Source organism: Dermacentor albipictus, chromosome 7, assembly GCF_038994185.2.
Source record: "Dermacentor albipictus isolate Rhodes 1998 colony chromosome 7, USDA_Dalb.pri_finalv2, whole genome shotgun sequence".
Classification (NCBI taxonomy): domain Eukaryota; kingdom Metazoa; phylum Arthropoda; class Arachnida; order Ixodida; family Ixodidae; genus Dermacentor; species Dermacentor albipictus.
In genome coordinates this window covers 100,207,330-100,224,125 of record NC_091827.1, presented here as the reverse complement: position 1 = coordinate 100,224,125, position 16,796 = coordinate 100,207,330, and the positions used below count along the sequence as shown (strand labels likewise).

Genomic DNA, 16,796 nt, shown 5'->3' with positions numbered 1-16,796 from the left:
TTTTCATGATGTGTCACTTTAATATTTCAAAAGCATTAGCGATTATGCAGGTCAAATGAGCAGGTCGAGATCTTGAGGAAGGGCAATATATACTCTTCTGCGAAACGATATCTTGTTGTCACTACATGAATGATTTAACAATCAAGGCAAAACAACCGAAATTTAACTCTAGTGTATTGCTTTGGTTTGTGGGTTAGTCGATTAGCCACAATAAATTTCCGTTTCTCAGAAGATAATGCCTTGGCGTCTTGCGGACGTAGAGCTCGTTACTTATCTGTCGTGAACCAGGTGTTCTAAACACTGCACCACGGCAGTTATACTGAAGTTACGGTGTGCCATGAGAAGCTGTGCACTTGAGTACAGCTGCGGCTTGGAAATCAGACGCGATAGTTGGTGCGTGCTTTTTCGATCAGCAGAGAACCAGACGCTGTATCCTTCAAAGCAAATGTTCGTGGCGGCAAAATTACTGCTGCTAGCGTTGCATGTATTGCAACGTTGTTGCCATACCACGACGTTTCACCACCATCTGATCACGAGGCATGTGGTAGTGAATAACTACCTCTAGAATAACTTTCATAACCTGGGATACCTAGGCACGGTGCGGAAGCAATTTTTGCATTGCTGTCCCATCAGAATACGCTGCCGACCCGCTACCTCGCGCTACATAGCGCAACACCACAGCCCTTGCCCTACCGCGACGGGTCTTATTATGCTTAGCCAGATTCCTGCTGCTCCAAACAAGAAACCTCCCCAAGCGCTCAAACGAAAGTGCCTGTCTAAACGGAATCATCTGAAGAAACGCTAGTTACTCCTAGCTATTCGCATTACACTGAGCATCAAGAGTATATGTTTTTTTTTCTTGTTCCGACGCGCACTTTGCGCAGGTGCATCTGTCGACTTTGAACACGTGCGTTGGTAATTTATCTGACGATTGATTTAGCAAGATCATTTGCGTTTGTCACCCTTTATGAACCTACGTTTCTGCGCGCTCAATTCTGGATGTAGTGAAGTATCTAGTGTTAACGTTGTATCGAACAAACGATCAGAAATGCAGTAACTCATTTTCACAACAGTATGGTACGCTAGGTAGCGAGCTTTAATTGTCCCACTTGGCTGTGCTATCACACGTTACGTAAGGCTAACTTCCCCCGTAAGATGTTTAACTTCTAAGAGTGCAAGTAGTGCCGTTGTCGCCGGTGTAAATGAAGAAAATTGCAGGTATTCCACATGTTTGTTTGCAATTTTATCTATTTGGCGCTCATTAGCTGCATGATGAACCTACAGCAGAGCCTTGCAAAATAGCAAGGTTTGTTGCAGGGCAATGACTAAGCCTTTTAGTAGGAGGGGCTCTATGTGTGCAGCTGTCGATCGTTTTAGGGCTTCCGTAGCTTCAAGCGTTGTGCAAAACTAAGTACCATATGACGCCCTCACTCAGACAGGGGCGGACCCTATTAGCGTCACTAATAAATAAAAGTGAGTATCAGAAGATAGGAGACCTAAAGTTAGGGGTCACTGTCAGCCGCACAGATAAAAGAAGACCAAATGACCACAATATCCAACATATATCTTGTGAACATGCTCATATTGGGATGGCGCCGAGAGCGCATCAAATCTGAGCGGAAATGGCAAAGTCCCTTCGTCTCCTCCTAGGCATTTGGAGTCTCTGTTAGAAGCGAAGAAGACGACGAAGGGAGTGAGCGGACGCATCTCACCTGTTCCGTGTTTTTTCTTTGAACTGCCGGATTTTTGAGTCGCACCTTAATGAAAGTGCATCGACCAGATGCATGAAGTTGTGTGGACCACCGGGAACCCAAATTCCGAGGTAGGGGACCGCTGTTTCCGAATTTAGAGGACTTTTGTGTGCCGAGAGGAGCGTCCGCCGCTGGGCCTAACCTCGACTTCGGCCTTGGCCGGGGGAGCGGTAGGTCCAGCCCGAGCCTCGGTGAAGCCGCCAGCGGAAAATCGAACCATCGGTGATTACGCAAGTGAGCATTGACCTACGATGATTACCGCTATGCGTGTAGAGGTGGACGGCATCGAAATTTCGCCGGACCAGTGCACAAGATCGCAAGGCTGGAAAACTGCCGGTGAGAAAGTCAGGCACAAAGGTATGGGCAAGATAGGCCTAAATCCCGTACTTCAAACGAGCCAAGATAGCGCCAAGGCCACGGCTGATGTCAACAGCCGGAGCAACAACCTCGGCGATGGCGCCACTGGCAGTGATACACGTCAATCAAGGGCTAAACGTATAAACAAGGGCAAACTATTGAAGGGCGCGCGCATGCCAGATTCGCCGCGCGGCGACATAAAGATCGTGTTCCGACCGCGAGGCGGGCTCCACCTGAGCGACGTGACTCGCGTTGAACTAAGTCGTGCAATTGCGGCGGCGGCACAGATCCCCGCCAATGAAGCAAGTGAAGACGTCGTGTGCCCCAACCTACAGCAAAATATCGTAGTGGTGAGCACCTCCAAGAGAGAGCACGCCGACCGATACGCTGCAGTAGGAAGGATCGACATACGCGGCACGGCGCACGAAATAAGTACCTATGAAGCAGCCCCCCACGGCACGGTGAAGGGCGTCATAAGGGACATCCCGCTCGAGGATACGGCCCAAGAGATTCAGGAAAATGTTGTGCACAAGCATAACCCAACGGCCCTACAGGCAAACCGAATCGGTAAAACCCGATCAGTCGTCATTGCTTTCGAAGGGCACAAAGTACCCAATTACGTGAGATACGGTAACCTGCTCACGGAGTGCACGTTGCACAGAAAACAAATCGACGTATGCTATGCGTGCGGAAGAGTGGGCCACAGAATGGACGTGTGCCCGGATCCTTCGAGCATGATCTGTCGAGGGTGCGGAATCTCCAACCCCGCCGAAGACCACAGATGTGTCCCGAAGTGTGGCCTGTGGGGAGGCAAACACCTGACCGCGGACAAGGCCTGCAAAGCCCGCTTCAAGACGCCCTACATCGTCCGCCGGCGACGCTGGGAACGGCGCCGAGCAGAGGAAGAAGCCGCCGGGAGAAGAAACCAAGACAAGAGAGGTTCTGCAGGCGGACCCCGCCGTAGCGCCTCCAAACAACGGGGCCGGTCACACACGCCAGGCCGGAGCAGCAACAACAGTGGCGGCGGAAACGGCCGCCGGAGTCGCTCCCGATCGAAGACACCATCCGGGGGCGGCAATGGCGGCGGCAACCGCCGCTCGCGCTCCCGGACCAGTTCGAGATCCGGGGCCAGTTCAAGGTCCCGGAGCGAGTCAACCGGACGCCGAGGGATCGCCGAGAAAAAGGTGGGCTGGACCAACAGGTCTCCCGTCGCTCTAACCAACAACACCGAGTTCCCACCGCTCACCCCCTCCCAACCCCTTAACTCACAAGCGAATCCGCAAAAGGACAGTAGTGAAGTCACAGAACTTAAGAGGATCATAGAGCGCCAAAACGCTCAGATCCAGGAACAGTACGCCCAAATACGGGCGCTTATGAATAAGATCGAAACGCTGGCGAATAACGGACGCTCGGCAAATGCAAGACCTCAAAACAACAACACGGCGGCAAACAACGCCGCAGGCTTGCGCATATTGTCGCGGAAGGACCCCCCCCCTCGACCCACCTAGGGCGGGCGGCGGGAGAGGCTGGGGTTACGCACAGTGCATCAAGTAATCAAGAGGCGATGGACGCCGAAGTGAGCCTCGCGAGCGGAGAGCAAGCGGCGACCGCAGAGACCGCGACCACGGCAACGACACAGATCACGCGAGAAGGAGAGCTGACGGCCATTTTGGCCGCAATTTCCCAAATTAATGAAAGGCTAGGCAAAATGGACGCCCGACTCGAGGCTGTCGAGAGTCAGTCTCACGCGCGATCGGGGAAGCACAAGCGCATAGCGCCAAAAGTAGCCTCAACATCAATGAGGAACCGCTTCGCGTCCCTGAAAAGGGAGCGGTCCGAAAAAATCAAAGGCGCGATCGCGAAAAGGCGCAATCGACTCGAGACGTCCGGAAAGGATGATGCAGAAGCCAATTAAGAAGCACAAGAAGAAAACCGGGGGGGATACCACAGTAATTTACCAATGGAACTGCCGAGGGATTCGCAACAAAGAAGCGGAACTATTATTACACATTGACGGGCAAGAAAACAAGCCCGATGTAATTGCGCTACAAGAAACAAACGGGAAACCAAGACTCCCGGGGTACGTCACTTACACGGACCCCACGGAGAACGGGACGGCGGTGCTCGTCCGCAGCAACGTGGCGGCAACTCAACATGTCACGGCGCAGGGTGGGTGCGAGCACACGCTGGTCGAAATTCATGCTAGAGAAATTGGCAACTCGGGCAATTTATTTGTAATGAGCGCGTACTGCCGTCCGTCACAACGGCAGTACGAATTTGACCGCATCGTGAGCCAGGCGAAAGGGTTGGCGGGGACCAGGCCGCTCCTGATCCTCGGCGACTTTAACGCCCCTCACACAACATGGGGCTATAAGTTTCAGTCCAAGAGAGGAAAAGCATTGGTGAAAGCAATGGAGGATCACGAGATGGCCCTCCTGAACGAGCCGGACGTATCCACCAGAAGAGGCAACAGTGCCGCTAGGGACACCACACCAGACCTGTCGTGCACGTTAGACGTCTCCTGGAGAAGCGAAGAAGTGGACCTGGGGTCGGACCACAGCGTGATCGGTATCACGATCCGAGGCTCCCGATATCGGGCTGTACTGGGGACGGCGCGGATCACGGATTGGGACAAGATGAGAAAGTTTACCCAAGAACAAGAAGAGGCGTCCGAGGAAGAAACGGGACAGGCTGAAAGACAGAGGACCTACACCGATTGGGCGAGGGACCAGAAGAAGGCGCTAGATAAATTTACCCAAGAAATCGCAACGACGTCGCAGACACCGTACGTGGACGCCAGACTGACCCACATGTGGGCGGCCCGACACTCGTTGACGCGGCGGTGGAAACGTCAGAGACACAATAGAAAGCTGGCCAAACGCATAGCAGTCTTGAACAAACAGATCGCCGAGTACGCGGCCAAACTATGTAAGGAAAATTGGCTGAAGACCTGCGACGGCCTACAGGGCAAGCTCTCGACGTGGAAGACGTGGTGTCTCTTGAGGCATCTGATCGACCCGCTGAGTAGCAAAACTGCGACCAATCGCAACCTCACCACAGTATTGAACACGTACAAGGCAGACGGCCGCAGGCTCCTGGAAGACCTGAAGGCCAAGTACCTAAAGACAGAGAAGGGCCAGTACCCGGTGCCCGAGAGGTAAGAAGGACCCGACAACGAAGAACTGGACCGGCCGTTTACCATGATGGAGCTGTGGACAGCGATAGATGATAGCAACAAGAGAAGTGCACCCGGCAGGGACGCCATAACTTACAAATTGCTCGGTAACATGAGTGGTACAGCGGCCCGCGGCCTCCTAGAGCACATTAACGAAGCCTGGGAGAGCTCGCAGTTGCCGAAGGAATGGAAGGACGCCGAGGTCCGCTTCATTCCAAAGCCCGGCAAAGCCCTCACGATAGACAACATGCGGCCCATCTCCCTCACATCCTGCGTGGGGAAGATGATGGAGCGCATGGTCCTTCGCCAGCTGCAGAAGCACCTCGAAGAAACGGATCAGATGCCAGAAACGATGTATGGCTTCAGGCAACATCTCAGCACCCAAGACGTGATGATCCAACTCCACGAACTGGTCGTCAAGCCGGCAACGAGGCACGCGCCGCGCGGGATACTCGCCCTCGACCTGAAGGGAGCGTTTGACGTGTCCCACGCGAGCGTGTTGCAGAATCTAAACAAAACCCGGTGTGGCAGAAAGACATTCGGCTACATAAAAGATTTTCTGTCAAACCGAACGGCGACCATCAGGATAGGGGAAGAGAAGTCGGACCCTGTCGAGCTCGGCGATAGGGGCACCCCTCAGGGATCGGTCTTGTCGCCCCTGCTCTTCAATCTGGCCCTGCTGCCTCTGCCCGATCTACTCAAGCAAATCGAAGGCGTGGACCACGCGTTCTACGCCGACGATATTACGGTGTGGACGGCCCGAGCCGGATCCGATGCCTGGATGGAGGAAGTCTTGCAGCGGGCGGCAACGACCGTGCACGAGTACGCAAAGTCGTGCGGACTGAGCTGCGCTCCCCAGAAATCAGAGCTGCTCATTATCCAACCGGGAAAAACCAAGAAGGAGCTGCCGCCGAACGTGATTATTACGATTGCCGGAACGACCATCAAGCCAACACAGCAGATTAGGATTCTCGGCCTACTCCTTCAGAACGACGGAAAGGCACAGGCCGCCATCACAAAGATCAAGACTATAACTGAACAGATACTTGGTATGATTCGGAGGGTATGAAACAGAAACCGAGGCCTTAAAGAGGACGATGCCATGCGCCTGGTACGCGCGTTCGTCGTGTCGCGGGTTACCTACTGCGCCCCGTATCTCCAGCTGACGAAGGCGAATAGGGACACCCTAAACACGATGCTTCGTAAGGCTACGAAACAAGCACTGGGCATGCCCATATACTCGTCCACGCAAAAACTGCTAGACATGGGCGCCCACAACACGGTGGAGGAGCTCATCGAAGCCCACCTCTGTAATCAGAGAATCCGGCTCAGTCACACGGAACACGGACGAGCTGTCCTACGCAAGATAGGATGGCAGATCGAGCCAGTAACCATCAAGACGGCCCTGCCGGAGGACTGGAAAATGACAATTCAGACAAAACCCCTTCCCCGGAACATGACGCCGGGCAAGGACGACGAGAGGCGCACCGCGCGAGCCAAAGCCCTAGCCCGTAAGCTGGAAGAGAACCCCAGGGTCCTCTACGCGGACGCCTCGCTCCGAAAACACAGTGACCGTGCAGCCGTGGTGGTTACTTCAAAAGAGAGGCTGATCGTCAGCGCGTCCCTGAAGACAACAGACCCCGCAGTTGCCGAAGAAGCGGCCGTAGCCCTCGCACTCGCACAGCCGAGCGTGGACAGCGTAGTCACCGACTCAAAGACAGCCTACAGAAGCTTCCGCAGGGGGGTAATCTCCTCCGCGACCCGAGCCATTCTAGCCAAGCACAAGCCTCCGGGAAGAGCCATAGAGCTCATGTGGGTCCCGGCTCACTCGCAGGTAGCAGGCAACACCATCGCCGACTACCATGCCCGAGAAATGTCAATCCGGGCCGAGCACGAGCCGGAAGAGCTACCGCACCCGGTTACCAGCTTTCGGGACATTACCCGGATGTACCGAGAAGAAAGGTGCAGACTGCCAGAACCGCACCCCAAACTCACCAGGCAACAACAGACGATCCTGCGTCGAGCGCAGGCGGTATCGCTTGCGCATCCCGTACTGATGAACCGCATGTACCCTGCGGAATACGATATGCTCTGTCCTTTTTGCAGAAGAGAAAAGGGCACCCTGCCGCACGTCTTGGCAGAGTGCACAGAACTCAAGACCCCCCCTCCTCCCCTTCCCACCAACACCCCCAATTCCCAACCCCTTGAGCGATGGGAGACGTTGTTATCCAGCCCCGCCCTACCGATTCAGCTCGCACTGACGGACAGGGGCCAGGAGCTGCTGGAAACATATGGGTCCCGTAACTAGGGAACCACCCCGTCTGGTGCCTGCGTGCACCACCGATTTATTTCGGGCCTAGTGAATGTTGCTTCATCATCACTCTGTTAGAAGCGAACTGAGGGAAATATTACGGCAAATACGTTTCGCACCAAGATAGAGTTTCAAAAAATTAAATTATGGGGATTTACGTGCCAAAACCACTTTCTGATTATGAGGCACGCCGTAGTGGAGGACTCCGGAAATTTCGACCACCTGGGGTTCTTTAACGTGCACCTAAATCTAAGTACACGGGTGTTTTCGCATTTCGCCCCCATCGAAATGCGGCCGCCGTGGCCGGGATTCAATCCCGCGACCTCGTGCTCAGCAGCCTAACACCATAGCCACTGAGCAACCACGGCGGGTAAGATAGAGGTGAAAAATCAGGTGCCTCTTAACATCATTTCTTTCAATGCGAAAGTATTATATGCCATATTACGCTAAAATTCGGCGTCGTTGGAGTCGCCACCAAACGATGGTACCAAAATGGCCGACAGCGCAAACAGCAAAAAAAAAACTAGAAAATGAAGAACGCCCGGATTGACAGTTACACCTTTCAGGCAGGTTGCTGTAAACAAAGCGTACCAGTGGCTTTGAAAAGAAAATTTGGTACATTTCGGTCTGGGTGGAAATCGAACTCGGTCTTCCGGTGTTCGATGCGAGCATGCTTCTTCGATGTGACTGCGGCGCCACGGTTCTGGTTGACTAAAGATGTGCCTAGCGCATGCGTCATTGGGCACATGACGGCGCCGGTCATAGGGAGGAGGTAGCGTCACGTCATGAGTTTATAATATGAGTGTCTAAATAAATAGAAAATGACGCAGGTTCGCCCGAAAGGAGAAGCATCGATTGCGATAGCTAATTAGTAGGCAGCTATACCAAGTAAGGAGAGCAGGTTTATCGGCCGCACAAACTCGTAAATATTTTATTACTAACTGAATTAATAAGCATCGTTTCACGCGCACATAGGCAAACATCAACACATCTCAGTCGATGAGCGCGGACACTTGCTGTAAGAACGCTGGTATGAGGGAGAGCCACCGCATCAGCGAGCGAATTGACCTTCATGCTGCCTCCCACTTTAATGTAAACTAAGCGGTGAGAACACAGCGCCCCATACGCCGCCCCATACGCAACAGCCACTCGAGTAAATCGTGCCCCCTCCCCCCCCACCTCCCTCCGGTGGCTTGCGTGCGACGGAATATGGCACACTTTCTCCCCGCTTTTCTCGCTTGCGCGCGCGAGATTTAGGCGCATGCTTTCACTCGCACGTACAGCAAACGGCAAGCGACGACAATGTAATCGCCATTTGACTTTATAGAGAACGTCACGGCGACAGCGAAGGCGACGGTATCTATGCACTTGGAGTGTGCATATGATTGCTGTCGCAGTAAAAGCACTAAAGTCCAATTAAACGGCGGACGGCGAGCGCGTTGGGATGGTTGGTGCGTTTTAATTGTACCTTATCGAGGCGCATCTGGAAGGCAGGCGAGAGCTGGCGCGGACAAGGACCGCGCGAATAAAAAAGAACGTTTCTCCAAAGGGACCTTAATGATTTCGCAATCCCACACGTAAGGAATCTTAAGTGTGTTTGCCGAAATTTCTTCTTGCTCTAGATGTCCTAAAGTACGTCGGATGGGAAACAGTGCATACCTGGTTGCGAGTACACGTACTTGTGGGCATACTCCTCGTCTTTAGTAAAGCCCTTGTGCACTTTGTCGAAGAAAGCCAAGTCTTTCATGATTAGGTATTGCTCGGGCACAACGGGACGTCGAAAGGGAAGCTGGTACCTACATCAGAGAGAAGTTTTGTTAGCTGAAAAATAAACCGGTTGATTGGCCCGAGCTAATGTATTATACATGTAAAGTGGCATATAAGTGTCCACATTCCGCTCAAGAAAGTGAATATCAGTGCTCTGCACTACTTGAAATCACATTTTCTTTTGAATGGCTGCCTCCAAAAGAAGTATTATTCAGGCTTTTCATGAAATCCTGGGTCAAATGATAATGTAAGATTAGCTGGTGTCCCCAAGAGAGAGAGAGAGAGAGAGAGAGATAAAAGACTGAGAAATCAAGGAGCTTAACCGGAAGATAGATATCCAGTTTGCTACCCTGCACTCGTGAAGAGGTAAGAGCCGACAGAAAGATCCTAAAGAAAATAAGAGAAACGTGCACAGCCATGCAAAAATGGGAAAAGGGAAAGAAAAAAGAATGAAAAAAACACACACACACAAAGGAACGCAGAAGCGTCAGAGTCATTCAGGCAGGTCGCTTGATCGGAGAAACCCCAGTAGCGACTTCACCATGTGAGGGTCGCACCAGCCATAAAAACTGCGCCTCAGAAAGCGGCCGGTCATCGATGTGGGGCAACAGCGTCACGAGTGACTGTCTCTGGAGCCGTAGCGAGCACAATCACAGAGGATATGTTCGATTGTTTCCCCTCTCTGCCGCAAGTATCACAGGCAGCACTGTCAGTAATTCTGATGCGGCAAGCAAATGCATTCGTGAAAGACACTCGTAGACATAGTCGGCAGAGAACAGTTGTCTGAATTCGGGTGTCCCCAAAGTGGCACAGTCACTTAGCAGGTACACTGTAGTGAAATGCTCCAGACGAAATGATCTAACCGGCTGTTCCTGAGTCCATGCCCAGAAAAGCCAGCGTGCATTTCAAGATTCCTCACCATGCCATGCGTATGCCATGTCAGTGATGCGATCTCAATTTTTCATTTTTCGAAGGTAAGAACCCGGAGATCAAATGCAGAGGATTTTTCATTCGTAAGTGCTGTTTACCATTGGGCAGCTGCCTTCGATAAAATTACGTCTAGCGTCCGAATTTGCCGGCATTTCATCTCGCAAAGATTTTTATCGAAAGAGATTTTGTCAAAGTTATGACTCTGTCGGCGGTGCTTGTCTCTCAGTCTCGATCGCGTGCTTTCGGTTACATGGCGATTGTAGCAATGCTTTTCTGGAGACACCCGAGACAGAAATTAAGAAAATGTTAAAGTAAAGAAGAAAACAATAGACTGGGTTTTTAAGCTGTTGGAGTAAAGGCGTTTCAGCGCTACGAGATATTATGAATGCTGTTCTATGCGTTGCATTCTAACACGCGAGAAAGAGATGTATCAGCCCTGAGACCATCCCACCCCTTAAGACTTAATTTATTCCAGTATGCCACGGCGAGATGTCCTGAGGGGTACTACTCAGTTCGTTTATAATAGTCGGTTGGACGACCGCGTCACTACGAATAATAGTTAGGAGTCTGTACTTAGCAATAATATTTGCTTCCTCATTCGACAGCGGACGCAGCTACGATTGCCCTAGGGTAAAAAAAAAACAATTTCAAATCACGAAAGTAGGTGACGTTCGCCACTGAAAGCGCAGGGATTGGCTATTTCTCTTTTACGTCTTCTGTGTAAGTATGCCACTGAATTCTAACGCAAACGCACCCTGATGTCTTTCTAACAAGTCGATCTTTACCCGAAAGAGGAAGGATCGATAGACATTGCAAATAAGCAAAGAGGTATACGAAACAAGAATAGTAGATTTATCAGCTGTCTGGAATAGCGAGCGTTCGCTTACTAACTAAATTAACAGGGACAGTGTCAGGACCGCACACGCAAAAATTAACACATCTCACTCGATGAGCGGGGCACTCGTCGGCGAAACGCTCGCGTGAGGAAGAGCAGCAGTGAGCAAATTCACCTTCATGCTGTCTCTCATTGCAACGAGAACTAAGCGACGAGAACACAACGCACACGAAGCTATAAGGTGCCGGTGAGCCTAGACTTTACTCATCGGAGATCCCTTCCCAGGCCCTTGGGGCGGCGCTCAGCGGCGCAATACGCAGCCGCCGTGGGAGTAGAGCACGCCCCTCCCCGGTGCCTTACGCGCATGTGGAAAACGGCACGCTTCTTCCTTGCCTTCCTCCGATGCGCGCTCGAGATCAAGCCACCATCCTCGGCTCACCCTCGCACGCTTTCACTGGCACCTAAAGCGTACAGTACGTGGCCACGGTGGTATCGCACTTGGACTTCACGGCGATGCCAACATCACGGCGATGCCAACGCTGACGGTGAATGTCCGCCTTGGGTGTCCATATAATTGCCATCGCAATAAAGCCGGCAATGCTCATTTTTGAGTGAGAACGTGCGTGGCGTTATGCAACTATTTTCGAGATCGCTATACCGGTGTTGGACCCGAGAAGTCATTAAGAATGGTACACACGAATCTGCAAGCTCTGGAGTGCGCTTGCATTGTCGAAAATGCACGTGTACTGCAGAACTTGCGCTACACGTGTGCTGCAAACGTATGCGCATATATTTTAAAAAATACGGTTGTACCCACTGCACGGGGGCCTTGGTGGTCGCTTTTAGGATAGCGTGGTTATACAATTCGTCCGTAGACGTGCTGGCATGCGTGCTCGCGAATGGTTGCTGGTGGCAGTCGGTGCATATCTACCATCAGTACAGGAGCTTGCGGCAAAAAGAATAGTGTTGATCGTGTGGCTGACCCTGTTACACAATATATCTGGCCACCTTTGAGATGCAACCATGATCAACGCTTATTGTCTCATTTGTGAAAGAAATTTCGTCTAGCGAGCTCTCCTTAATTCTGAGGTTGTACAGGTGGACGTGAAAGAAGACAGGCGTCGTTTGAGTAATATCGGTGGCATACGTATTGAACTGGACTGCTGCACCTTGAATTATTGCTCATTGACGATAGAGTTGGTTTATAACCTTTAGCCGTCAGGAGCATTTTATTTTCCTGGCTCTACGTACCGTAACCTCGGCAGCAAAGCGACTGCATTCCCTCATCACGGGGATCATTCCGTTAAACAACCTTTATTAGCCCTTTCTCGGTGTGCCGGATGACTACTGTGGATCTTCCTTTGTGGTTCTTTTTTAAACAGCTTCAAATAATTCTCAAACGACTTTCGCCAACTTTCCAAAGACTGAACCCACATTTCTCGTCCTTAAACTTAACGCGTTTTCTTCTCTAGGTTGTAATGCGAAAAAAAAAACAACTTAAGAACATCCCAATTTGAGAATATACGCAGGGTATTGACATGCACTGCAGTGACCATACGTCATGTCATATATGCACACGATTGTGCATTAGCTGAGCTACTCTATAGCTACAAAATAGGGAAAAAGATGTGTCGTCTGAAAACTACGTGAAGTTGGACCTAACTACAACTATTTTTTTGTTTTTACAACAAAGAGAACACGCGGACGAGGAATAGAGCAGTTGTCCGGCTTGTTCTTGTTCCATGGTTCTGTTCAGTAGTTTTTAAATTTTAGTAGCACCTTTTAATTACTGGACATTAAGGAGTAAAAGCAAAGTCTTTACTAATAAGTGCCTGAGAAGTGCACTACTAGTTAGGTTGTCTAAAGCAGACGATGAGTGCATTTCCTAAGCAATCCTCTCAGAAATAATCCAAGTTAGTTCTTTATCGACTGGTTTATAGGATTTCACTGTTGTCAAAATTACGTTTTAAAAGGAATGCTTGTACGTTCTTTTGATGGTTCGACAGTTCAGATTTTCTAAAATGTAAGACTTGTTGGCGCGGTTCGATGGCTTACCAGGACATCCTCATTTGTCTCACACTGCGAAACAACTGCTTCATGAAAGCCCTAGGATGCATTCCGTTAATGATGATCATCTTGTGCACCAACTCCTCATAGATCGTGGCGAAGCAGAAGCTGATCATGCCACCCCAGTCATGACCTACGAGCACAACTTTTCTTTTTTGATCAGGGTCTGCAGAACAAGAGAAAAAGAAAAGGTGAGAATCCCCACATACCGCAAGTACTGGCGAGATTTGTGCACAAGAACTACAGATGCGTGAGCTTCTCAGCGTTCCATCGATGCTTCATAGTGGTAAAATATAGCATCTAGGCGAAATGTTCTAATCGTGGGTATAATGCACAGGAACAGTTATCAGACACCGTGTGGAGCACGATTTTCATAGTAAAGCAATAGCGTCCTGGTAGATCCGCTGAAATATTAAGCAGAGACACTGAGTGGTTAGCTATATTAGTGATTTTTATAGTGAGTGTGTGCGCTGTGATGTAAGCGCTTAGGATGCGTGTATCAGACTCCACTGGGGTGAATATTCAGTACCATAATGCGACAAGGCGATAAACAGTTGATTCCCTCATTTTCGCTGAACCATTCGTTTATTTAGCGATATGATCTGGCCAGTATCTATTGAATCGTTACCCGTGCTGTAAAGTGTCTGCTTTAAATCCTGCGTTCACGTGCCAGTGATATAACATAGAGCGTCATGTTTAAAAGGAACACTGTGTGTCAGTTTTGCACAGTTTCTTCCCCCTGACGTGGGCGGCAATGGGCCACGCATTGGGCTCGCAGTGTATTACAGCCGTCTTGCCTCGGGACCCACGTTACCTGGAACAGTGCCAGGCTCTCGCTACACTTTCGGGAAGAGTTAAGCAGTGAATAGCTCCACCTGCGGCACACGAGGTGGGGGACGCCAACTCGTTTTCACGTGCCGCGCCTCGGGAGCGGGGTAGATCTGCTTCTGCATTCCTTACTTTGGTGTGGCGCGATTCGATGTGGTCTGGTGAACTCGAAGGAGGCTCAGGAAAAGGCCCCGTATCTAACAAGGGGCAGTTGGGCTTCTTACCAATCAACCCTTTAGATTTACTCTATATGGTAGTTTGTGAAAGGGAGAAATTGGCCTCCCCTCGAATCGTAGCACGAAGTCACAAAGAAAGCCCATACAGATTTCTCTTAAAGAAAGCCTCGCAGTTGAAAAAAGGAAATTGTCCTGGTCCGGGACGGGGCGTATCACCAGACTGATGTCCCACACCAGGACGAATTCTTCTTCAACTTTGAGGCTTTGTTTCTGAGAAATCTGTAGCGTCGTGCTACAATTCTGGTGAATGCCAATTTCTTGTCGTTGATGTACTTTCCTTCACCTTGCGGGCTTTCGCGGAACTGACTTACTATGTCATAATTTGCGTTTACGTATAACATAATCGAATCATGGCAGATATATAGTCTACTGCTGTAACGTTAAATTTTCAAATCCTTTGATGACTATTCTTAAAAAAAAATTTCATCACCTATCATTCTAAGGCAAGTATTCACTTTTTATTGCATGTTTGGACATACACCGTCATATTTCTTTTTTTCTTTCGTAAAATATAGGCACTTGATTTTTACTTCTCATGTCTACTAGCACTTACTCCAGTTCGGCAGTAGGGATTGTTGATTTTTTGATCCTCTGTAAAATAATCCATACTTTTCCATAATATCATGCTTACTTTGTCAGTAAGAATTTTTATCATTATTTCATGTATTACCAACATACTTCATATCGTACATTTTTATTTCCCAATGCTTAGTCATGATGTTTTCACATTTCTGTGGTCTTGCATAATAATGTTATTTGTTATGTATGCTATCTGACAGGATGTCCCCTTGGAGCCCCTTGCTCGCATACTTCTTTCTCTTTCTTTATACGTCAGACATTAGTAAGTCAATAAAACATGACTGTGAGTTTGATTCCATAGTGTATTACAATAAGGAATTACTGTATTTTACCTTCATTGAAAAAGCAGTTCTTTTTTTCCGTCCGATGCAAGAAAAAGAGATGTGCCAGTCTTTACATCCCATGGCCATAGAAGCGTGGCTCATTATCAACATAATGAAAGATTTGCATCCCTGGCATTTACAAGAAAATCTCAAACGGGAAGATGTTATATCGTCTTTGAAAACATGGTCTGTCACAATGCGGCTTGTCTAATAAACATATTGTGGAGAATACTTGCTGAAATGTTGCACCAGTCCTTTGACGTCTTCGATTAGATGGCGCATCAAATATTCGGCAGTGTCATTTGGCCTCGTCGTGTTCCCGTAGCCACGTAAGTCTGGCGCAACCACACTGCAGCAAACGTGAATTCTCGTGTGAACAAGGTTACCAGGCAGATATCGCTAGAAAGTATCGGAGTCAGTAATGGCAAAAGTTCCTTTGCAGCAATTTGCATGACGACGAGGTGATCATCGCTGCGGTGGTGGCTTGCAGTCAGCACTTGTGTTAATAAATAGTTGACACAAGTTTTTTTTTTTTACTTTCCGTAAGGGATTGGAAGAATTGTTCAATATAGCACCGTAGTGATAAAGGGCTCATTTTCCGTGTCATTGTTTGCGCATGAAAATATAAAAGATTGCGCGATAATTATCTTTATTTCATTATACGATTACTTATAATTTATTTGTTTCGCTCAGACATTTTAATCTATTATTGAGCTAATTAGAGCTCGACGCTGTGGACGACGAAAAAATTACTAGTCACTTTAGCATATATTAGATTAGATTATGGGGTTTAACGTGCCAAAACCACTTTCTGAGGCACGCCGTAGCGGAGGACTTCGGAAATTTCGACTACCTGGGGTTCTTTAACGTGCACCTAAATCTAAGAACACCGGTGTTTCCGCCCCATCGAAATGCGGCCACTGCGGCCGGGATTCGAGCCCGCGACCTCGTGCTCAGCAGCGCAACACCAGAGCCACTGAGCAACCACGGCGGATCAACTTTGGCATACGCCAAAGAGGGTGCACACGAAAGCTTACGCACTGAAGAGACATCCATTAAGTTACCTGACATTCTCATTCGAATGCGTTGTTACTAGTTAGTTGTTTTCTCTCACTAAAGGTGATGGGTTCGAGTACCCTAATTAAAGCTGCCCTAATTAACTGTGCCTAAATCAACTTTGCGCTAATGAACACCTGCGGACGTGGGTTCTAGTACCTTAATTACCTATATAATAATTAAGTATGCTTTAATTAACCACGTCATAATTACCACAGAAGGTCGTGGGTTCCACTCGCACTAAAGCTTGTGGGTTTGAGTGCCTTAATTTACTCTATATTAAATACATTTGCTTTAATCGACTGCGCCCTAATTAACAGCGAGGGACATGGGTTCGACTTGAAATAAGGCTCGTTGGTTCGAGTGCCCTAATGAACTCTATATTAATTAACTGCGACCTTTTTGACGTGGTTAGTGGCATCAATGTGGCAGCCAAGTGGAAGATGACGACAACGAAGGCGCGAGCAGTGGCGCGAGCGCTCAGATTTTCTGTACCTCATAAAGCGACCTTGAAACGTAGAGATCTAAGGCTTTCGCCTTAATAATAAATTAGTGCCACATGTTGAAAAAAACGACTAATA

At 49.4% G+C, this 16,796-nt stretch overlaps 1 protein-coding gene and 1 long non-coding RNA gene across 7 annotated transcripts in view; one reads left to right on the top strand and one right to left on the bottom strand.

Moving 5' to 3' along the window:
* Positions 1–16,796, bottom strand: part of LOC135917229 (AB hydrolase superfamily protein YfhM-like) — a 105,106-nt gene that overhangs the window by 1,203 nt on the left and 87,107 nt on the right. For all 6 annotated transcript variants that reach the window (XM_070522546.1, XM_070522547.1, XM_065450768.2 and 3 more), the window contains 3 exons: positions 15,396–15,508; positions 13,182–13,359; positions 9,254–9,390 (listed from right to left, as the gene is read on the bottom strand). In XM_070522546.1, the coding sequence (XP_070378647.1) occupies positions 9,254–9,390; positions 13,182–13,359; positions 15,396–15,508 (428 nt within the window). The remainder of the gene's footprint in view (positions 1–9,253; positions 9,391–13,181; positions 13,360–15,395; positions 15,509–16,796) is intronic.
* Positions 1–16,796, top strand: part of LOC139048103 (uncharacterized) — a 159,267-nt gene that overhangs the window by 58,928 nt on the left and 83,543 nt on the right. The window lies entirely within an intron of this gene.